Here is an 8,773-nt window from a genome sequence, read left to right on the forward strand (position 1 = left end):
GCTCACTCTTAAACAATGTTACTAAATATATTTATCAAAATCATTTATTTCTCTCAACACTATATTTTATTTAATAAGAATTCGACCTACATTTATAATAGAAAAATTAATTAAGTGTAAATATAAAAGAAAATTTTGGAGAAAAACATATATTAAATTATTACGAGACAATATTATAGTGTATTTAAAGTTTTTGTCGGTATAAGCTTGAACTTGCATATATTAACATCTTAAATTTAAATTAAATTATAAATTATCGACTTAAAAATATAATTTTGATAAAACATATTTGTTTTATAAAGAAATATATTAGTATTGATTTCAAACTTAATAGCCTTAAATTCAAAACTATTTTATTTATATAAGAAAATATTAGTAGTAAAATAAATTTAAAATTAAGTCGATAATCAATAATTGCTAGGATTAATACTAGAAATAACTAAAATCAACAATAGTCAAAACATCATTTAATAAGTTTGAAAAACATTTAATAGGTATGAGGGTGATGTAGTAATATCTCATTAAAATTTTGCTTCATTTAGCATCACCCAATAACAATGTTTCTTTTTCTTTATTAAACACCAGATAACATTAACATATTATTAAGCCAAAATTGCAAGAAATAAGTTAGTACTTTCAACTGGAACAGGGTTTAGTAGTGCTCTAGCTGCACATGAATCTTACACAGAGATGGGAAGTTTGTGAATTGGTGGCTAACTGTAACTATTCTTACTAAAGTTAATGCTGAGAATGACGTAAAAGTGATAAACATGTGGAAGAGGGAGCTTTAGAATTGCTATCAACATAATCTCTCTTCCCCCCTTGCGCACTCACATATTTTCGTAAGCTATGAACTACCCCGTACAAGGCAATAACAACAAAAGGAAAAAGTTGCAAACACTAAAATATATGTATTATCAGAATATCGCCGTGGATACACCAAGCTACATCATATGAACAGAAGATAACAAAAGGCAAAATGATATATACCAGCCCTTTGCTCCCCGTTTACTTAAAGATATTCAGTCAATATATCAAGTATACAACCCTCTCCTATGGCTAATTAACTCCGGTTATTACGACCAAAAAAGGACTTTAAAGATAATAAAGTTTCCTATCTACTTCTCCCAGGCAACCATTTCAATCTCTGACTGTGCAGTTCTGTATAACTCCAGCCTCTTGGAAAGATTTAAGCGCCGCTGCATGATAGCTGGATCCTCGTCAAGCAATTTACCCAATTGCTTCCCCTGCAAAAAAACACCAATTTGAATGTGCTTTTTGTTTTGGAAAATAGTCTAATTCTAATATTTTGCTCCTTTAATAATGCTACCTAGTGTGTTCGAACATCAACATGCGGGCACCTCCAGAAATTCTTACCTCCTTTTTCCCTAAATCGGTAAAGAAATGATCAAGCAAGCAACGCTTGGCCTCACGCACTTGACAATACACCACAGACTTCGGGATGGAGTTCCTCAAGCTTCCAACCACCATATGAACATATGCCAGAACATTTGATCCTGTACATGATATAATATGGAATGGCTAAATAACTATAGTTAATTCAACTAAAATAGGACCTCTGATGCTTACTTACCGACTCGGCGAAGATATGCATCATTATACCGATCAAAGATCGAATGTGTTGGATTTCCACCCTTCTCAACATCTTGAGGAAGCTTCCGGAAGAATTCGACAGTCAAATAACTACACTCCATTTCAACTAGTTGTAGAGTAGCTTTCCTGCTTTCAACTTTCATTCTGTCTAGTGATTCAACAGCAGCACTTGAAACTTCCACTCTAAGCGACGGATACTGCTTCAATTCCTGTGTGGAATAAAAAAGTAGCACTGAGACTGTATCAAATCATAACAATAGGCAAACTGAAAAAGGTAAACAATCCTATGTCTCATAAGCAAAAAAAGAAGGATTTACAATATCCCAATCAGTGGATGTGCTATATCACTATTACCATAAAACAAAGATGCAAGATGACTAGAGACTGACCACAGTTTCAGTAATTGATTTGTGCACCAAATCCTTCAGAATAGCATGAACCTGAAATCAGAGTACAGGAATTAAGTAAACTTAGAAGGCTAATAAACTGTGACATAATTAATGAAGCAGTGTTCCAGTGCTAACAACTCTCTACTTCCAGTGGAGAGTTCAAGTCTCAGTTGCAACAAAGTGTGCCTGAGTACAGGGATAGGGATCCTCTTAAAAATCCTTTTTTTCATTAATAAATACGGGAGTAAAAAATATTCCTATTCTAAGTACTTGGAGCCATGCAACCAACAAAAACTTAAAACTATAAAGGTATTTCAGTGATGCAGGTTATGTTGGAATCTTGTTAATCTGGATTTATGGATGATGATCAGGCAGAAAAACGATATACATCTTAATTTATGAGAAATACATCATAAAGGTTAGAAATAATAGAGACCTGTGATAGGCACAATTAAGAAAATCAAGGTAGTATAGATGACTTTCCCCTATTTACTATCACCGATGCATATAAGGCTACTCCAAAATAAGAAATGAGTATATGTTATATTAAGTGGGGACAAGCTGCTAAACTTATGTTTGTTGCCAGCCAAAATTTTAAGCTTTAGACCTCTAAATTACCATGTTACTGGTAATTAATAGGAACAGATACAACCATGCTTTATTACCATGTTACAGGTAATTAATAGGAACGGATACAACCCATGTTTCTGGCAGTTCTCATTATGACAAGCAACTTAAAAAGCTTTTTAAGATCCGTTTCTCTTTACAATCCGTCTTTTCCTTTAGCGAGGTAAAAAATTGCAGGTGTTAAGTAATGCTTCAGGACGACAGATTGATTTGACAACTGACAATTAAGTATTACATCGCTACAAAGTCCTAGGCCCTAGTGGGTTAGAAATTTGGAGTATACAAATGCAATGAATTCATATGCATACCGCATCAACAGCCGCTTCAGCAGGACCTTTAATGGTAACTAAGGTAGACTCAATAAGACGCCGATAGCCTTGTTCAGGAGCAATCAGATGAGGTTGATATCCATCCGCTTCAGTAATTAGCTTTCTTACATTTTCCATTGCTAGTTGCTTGTCAAATTGTAACCTTTTCAATGCGGCTGGAAGCTGATTATCAAAAACTTGATATACTTTTTCACCACCTGGCCGTCTGCATTAGATAATATCATAGTCATATAAGTATAACATCAAGTTAAAATAAAATAACGTTTTAAACAACTGTACTGTCTCGTACATGCCATCAAGATGCTCTTTAAATATTTGATCAAAGTTTCTGCAGATTTCCATAATCATATATAACTTTCCCTGCAAGGATGATGGGTGAAAAGAAATTAGCGCAAACGATTTCGTTTGCAACATAGGGAAACCAAGCATTAACATTGTAGATAAGTATAAACCACCAAACTGACATGCCAAATAACCAGAAACTGTAAACTAGCTAAAGAGCATAGCTTAGTGATTCCTAATCAAACCTTCATTCCTCAAATAAGTAACATCCCACCACCCCCAAAAAAAGGAAGAGTAAACCCTAGCTATGATAACTGTCTCAAATTACATGGCAACAATTACATTGGTCTTTAAAATCATTGGGTATGCAACTACAGTTACCAACAAGATCCCGATTCGATCACAGGCTATCTAAAAAAAATTTAGCCACGATATGATTCATTAACAGAAACAAGAAACAAAGAGATTAAGCTACTTACTCCAGCATCAGTGGCAATTGGCCTCCCAATACGGCTTAGTTCTGTTTCCAAATCTATGATAGTTTTATTAATCATAGACTGAAGACTTGGGATTCGGGACTTGATGACAGATTCCAAATGCTGAAACATTAAGCCAATCGACAATTAGCCTAACCGTGCAAGTCATTGTATAGCCCATACTTTCAAGTTCAATGTAGAAGTAGAGCAGTTAGATATAGGTATCATATCATCAAAGGCAAAAGAAGAAGCATGCAAATTATCTTTTCTAATCAAATGAATACACGAGTTTCCTACTTTAGAAAGCACTTTTCCTAGATGTTCAGAGCCCATCCTTTTAGCAAGATGACTGTAATCTGGAGAATTAGAAAAATATTCTCGCTCTTTCCACCGGGCGGCAATCATGTCCACACTTTTATTTATATCAGCTTGAGACCGATTGACAACACCAATCCATGGAAATTGTAGCTTATAGGATTTCCCTTCCAAGATCTGAGACCACCAGAGAAAAACAAATTACGAGAAATCATCACTCATTTTATACAACACACACTGCAAAGTCATTTAAATTTATAAAATATAAATCATAAAAGACGGGGATAATTCTTCACCACACATCAATATACAGAGGCAGAACATAAATAGTGAAAACTTAAGGTTTTCAATAGATTATACGAGAGTTCAACTTAAGGGGAAGGGGAGCTCTGCTATGTGAAGCCAACTACTAATAGTACAAAAAGACAACTCCATACTCTAGCAAGACCAAAACAAACAATCTAACATTATTAAGGAGTTTAAACATAAATGGAAAACAGGTAATGGTGTTGTTACTACAATATGAGACTTGCTTTCTTTTTTCTTAAACATGTCTCATTTCGTGCCTTCTGCTACCAATTCAAAAATAAACTAGAACAATCAGTCAATTAGTAAAAGCCTTCTGTACCAAAGAAAATAGTGCTTCAAACATATAGCTTCTTAGTTTAAAACAAATAATATCGATTTCCATTTAACTAAGCTACTTACGTCAACAGCATCAGTACCCTTGTCCATAAGATCAATCTTTGTCAAAACTCCAAACGTCCTCTCCCCTGAAAAAGAGAACAAAAGACAATCAGTAAGTTTCGAGGAAACACAAAAATCACTGAAGCCATCACCAATTTAAATTTCTTTTTTAAATTTTGATAAAGTTGGAAGAGTATTACGACTATAGCCTATTCCCAGTTCTAGCCTGTTTACAACTAAAAATTGGAATCTTAGTTTATTAGGAGAAAAAACTCAACGTTCAGGCCAGATAAATAAAAAAATCTTTATTAAATAGAATCTTAATTCCATCCCAAAAGTACACTTTCTTTCAAACTCCCACATCACATTATTTTAAAAGGAGGTTATCTCAATAACAGATATGTTATTATGTTATGCTTAACTTTGTAGTCACATATAACTGTGGACGTGGAGTAAAAATAGACATGCATCAGATTTTCCCACTTCCGGTGATATTTATGTTTAGCATGGCCACATATAGCACACGGCATTGTATACATGTCCTTTGTTTAAAGTGAAAATAAGATGTTCTTTGAGTAACAATTCTCATTCCAGAAGTTCAGAAGCTTAAACTGCCTGGCACAAACAGTGTACTAGAACTTCTTATGTTCTCCACATTTCAATTATTAATAATGTAAAAATACATACTACCATTCAATCCCCCCCCCCCCAAAATGCCCCTAAAATATGATGTACTTACCAAGGCAAACTAAAAACACATGATTAATGTTATTTCATGTGTAATGGTATTTGTATGACTGTACCTGTAATATGTATTAAAAGGGGAGGAGCACCCTTCTTTTTTAGAATAATACATAACACCAAGTATGACGTAATGTTCAATGGACAGGATACGATAAACATAGCCTGTTAAGAATTTAAACATGTAATGTGCTTCTATTGCCTATTTTGTGCTACTAGAGGAACAAAAGAAAAATCTGTCCAGAAAACAATTAACTCCATTTTATGCCAATACTCTAAAAAAACACAAACCATACAAGAAAACCCCTTAAATTTCTTACACCAGGACACTTTCTTATAAGTTATATTCAGCCCTATCCTATAACCATTGTAAAGTTTTGATAACCCTAAAGTAGGCACAATCGGAAAGGATGAAATCATAGAGCCAACATCTAACCTCTGGGATCGACTTCTCGCGAAATTTTAATTGCATCAGAGGTAGCAAGATCTTGGTTGGCAGGAGAAACAGCCAGAATGATACAGTTAGGCTGCCACATCAAGATCAAAGTAAGTTTAAATACTTTACTCTTTACTTAACCAGGCAACTGAAGAGAAAGATTCAGAAAGTGATGTAACACCATTAAATATAATTATACAATTGAAGGAAATAACATGAAATCTAAAACCCGGTGTAATCTTATAACAAACACAAGTATACTCGAAATTCACATTTCTGCCCTGACATCTTTATATAGACCCAAATCGCAGAGCAATCCTTAAGGAGGTTGTACCAATTTCATGGAAATATTTAAAGGAGTTTGTACCTTCTCAATATATGAACGGACCATACTTTCGATGTCCTGCACAATACTGTCTGACTGGCCATCTACAATAATTAATAATGATATACGATCAATAATTAAATATTACATGCATATGTACATTAAAAAGGTAAAAATGTGTATGTGTAACTTATGAAGATAATACACTATAATTTTCAAACATCCAAGTCATCTTAAAACTCACCAACAGCTACTTTCGTAAGCCCAGGAAGATCAATTAGTGTCAAGTTTACAACTGCAATTCCAAACAACTGCGAGTTAGATAAATGGATTTTCAATACACTACTATCGTTTCAAGGAAAAAAACATCACCACATATGTACAAGAAAATAACTGAGTACAAAATATCACGGCATTTGCAGTGATTCTTATTCTCACTGTACACAAATTTTGTGCAAACATTAAATAAGAGAAAAAGGGGGGAAGTGGACATTCGACGTCAATAAAACGTAAAAGATGTGGGAATGAAGATGAGTCAGTCACATGCAAGTGTATGTATGTGCGCTTGCTCATGGGTTGTAGGCTTCAGTTATTTTGTAGAGCGTGTCATAAATACTATGTGTGTGCATGTAAGCATAAATGTATGTGTGCGCTTATATCTGGTGTGCTCATGGGTTGTAGGCTTCGGTCTTTAGTAGAACAGGTCATAAATACAATGTGCTTAATTATAACACATCATTCATCATTCATTGTAACTGATAAACCACAAACTAATTTGACCATAACAGCAAAATCAATGAAATAGGGTCACGAAATTCTTAAAAAAAAACTTATGAAGTATATCAGATGATAGCTATTCAGTTATATCGTCTCACCATTTGGAGAGTAGATACTGAGATATATTGGTTTAGTAGAAATGGCTTTAGATCGCCCAGTCTCTCGATCAGTCTCATCAGCAATCTCCTTCCTCACAGCAGCTACACAATACAGCAATTGGCTCATTATCTCATAAATTAACAGAAAAATAAAGTAGATCTAATCAATGTATAAACTACAATACTGTGAAAGTGCACTACAATGATGAGGATACAACCTAATAGTGGAAAGGAATAATGTATATATATTTTGAATAGTCATTAAACTACAAATTACATACAAAAATCTGTGAAAGTTTGACTGGTGTGTGCAAATTTTGCATATTCTCTTCCTTCCTTATAGTAAAGCTGCAGGACAAGTGGACGCCTGGTAACAATTCCTGCATGCAACAATCGTCAAGTCAAAAATCTAGACTAATTTACTATAGTTACCTATGCTGAGGATGGTGGAAATTTTAATAGAAATTAGTACCAGATCCACGAGGCAAAAAATCCTTTCCGACGACACTCTCCAAGACAGAAGACTTTCCGGAGCTCTAAATAAAATTAACAGCATAGGTGAGAAAACATACAATGCAACATAACAAAACAGAAACAGAAACTTAAACCTAAAATATACCGCATACAGCTTTAGTATAACTTACATCGGACATTATAGCTAAACATGGAAAATATGGCATTAGTAAAAATCTAATCAATAATATACATCTGAAATTTTACCAACTACAACAACATAATTACAACAAATATCACCAAATTATCAGCCTATAACACACGATCACATGAACAAAATCAGTAAATCAATATATTTAGCTAATTATGGCAAACAAAATCAAATCAAGTGCGATAACAATAAATTTAAGCAAATCTATGATATCAGCTGAAATTTTACTAACTTCAACAAAATCGCACAGAATATCAACAATTCAACAACCTATAAACCTCAATTACATAACAAAATCAGATTATCGATCCATACAGCTAAGAATCCAAACAAAATCAAGTATAACAGCAATAAATATAAGCAAATATATGACAATTCATACAATCGCCATAAAAGAATTACAAAAATAAAAATATACAGGCTACACAAGCATATGTTACATGGATGTGGGGGGGGAGAGGGGGAGAGAGAGAGAGAGAATGAGAGAGAGAGGGGGGGACCTGACCACCGACGACGGCGATGGAAGGCAGAGCGTCCCAGAGAGTAGGCAAAGCGCTCTCTTCGCCATAATCACCGAGCTCTGTGCATGCTTTTTGTAATCTATTTACCAACGCTATCAAATTCTCCATATCGATCGGCCCAGGTCCAGGAGAGTAATTACGGAGATGATCTCAATTGATTACAAATAAGAAATATTTAACGCAGGTAGAGAGAGTGCAAGGGAAAAAAACGTAGAAGCCAAATTTTGCGAAAGCCAGAGTTTATTTACGCGGGGTGTTACTTCGCTTACTATTCTGTTCCGAAATTTGTTCAAAACCCAAACCGCGTCAAACTTGTAATTTAACCTCTTTTTTAATACTAATTTTTAAATTTATTTATTTATTACTATACCGGTCAAGCCAATCCGTTCCGGACCTATATAAATAAATATGATTGAACTTGAAAATATCCATAAAAGATATCTGATCCGCAAGGCGAATCGAGAAAACGATTCAAATAACAAATGAATTGTA

The 8,773-nt window shown here is 34.2% G+C and overlaps 1 protein-coding gene across 2 annotated transcripts; it reads right to left on the reverse strand.

The window, feature by feature from the left end:
* Positions 1 to 891: 891 nt before the first annotated feature.
* LOC141667866 (phragmoplastin DRP1A-like) lies at positions 892 to 8,558 on the reverse strand. 2 transcript variants are annotated; one of them, XM_074474499.1, is made up of 16 exons: positions 8,261 to 8,554; positions 7,569 to 7,632; positions 7,378 to 7,476; positions 7,097 to 7,198; positions 6,466 to 6,516; positions 6,264 to 6,325; positions 5,897 to 5,987; positions 4,741 to 4,805; positions 4,015 to 4,209; positions 3,721 to 3,840; positions 3,249 to 3,319; positions 2,939 to 3,164; positions 2,004 to 2,054; positions 1,595 to 1,823; positions 1,378 to 1,517; positions 892 to 1,247 (listed from the first exon to the last, which is right to left on the reverse strand). In XM_074474499.1, exons 1-16 carry the CDS (start codon positions 8,387 to 8,389, stop codon positions 1,119 to 1,121), a joined length of 1,824 nt encoding a protein of 607 aa, XP_074330600.1. In that variant the 5' UTR covers positions 8,390 to 8,554; the 3' UTR covers positions 892 to 1,118. The 2 variants fall into 2 exon arrangements, with proteins under 2 accessions (XP_074330600.1, XP_074330601.1); XM_074474500.1 differs by lacking the exons at positions 892 to 1,247; positions 1,378 to 1,517 and having other exon boundaries at positions 1,697 to 1,823; positions 1,969 to 2,054; positions 8,261 to 8,558.
* Positions 8,559 to 8,773: the final 215 nt, after the last annotated feature.

The sequence above is a fragment of the Apium graveolens genome, chromosome 6 (genome assembly GCF_009905375.1).
Source record: "Apium graveolens cultivar Ventura chromosome 6, ASM990537v1, whole genome shotgun sequence".
NCBI lineage: Eukaryota > Viridiplantae > Streptophyta > Magnoliopsida > Apiales > Apiaceae > Apium > Apium graveolens.

Bases quoted from the DNA above. Each gene is read 5' to 3' on its own strand.
- LOC141667866 (XM_074474499.1), bottom strand. From the start codon at position 8,389: ATGGAGAATTTGATAGCGTTGGTAAATAGATTACAAAAAGCATGCACA. The intron at 4,210-4,740 runs GTAAGTAGCTTA...TGGTGGTCTCAG, and splicing joins AGGGTACTGATGCTGTTGAC to ATCTTGGAAGGGAAATCCTA. The intron at 1,518-1,594 runs GTAAGTAAGCAT...TATCATGTACAG, and splicing joins TGCATATCTTCGCCGAGTCG to GATCAAATGTTCTGGCATAT.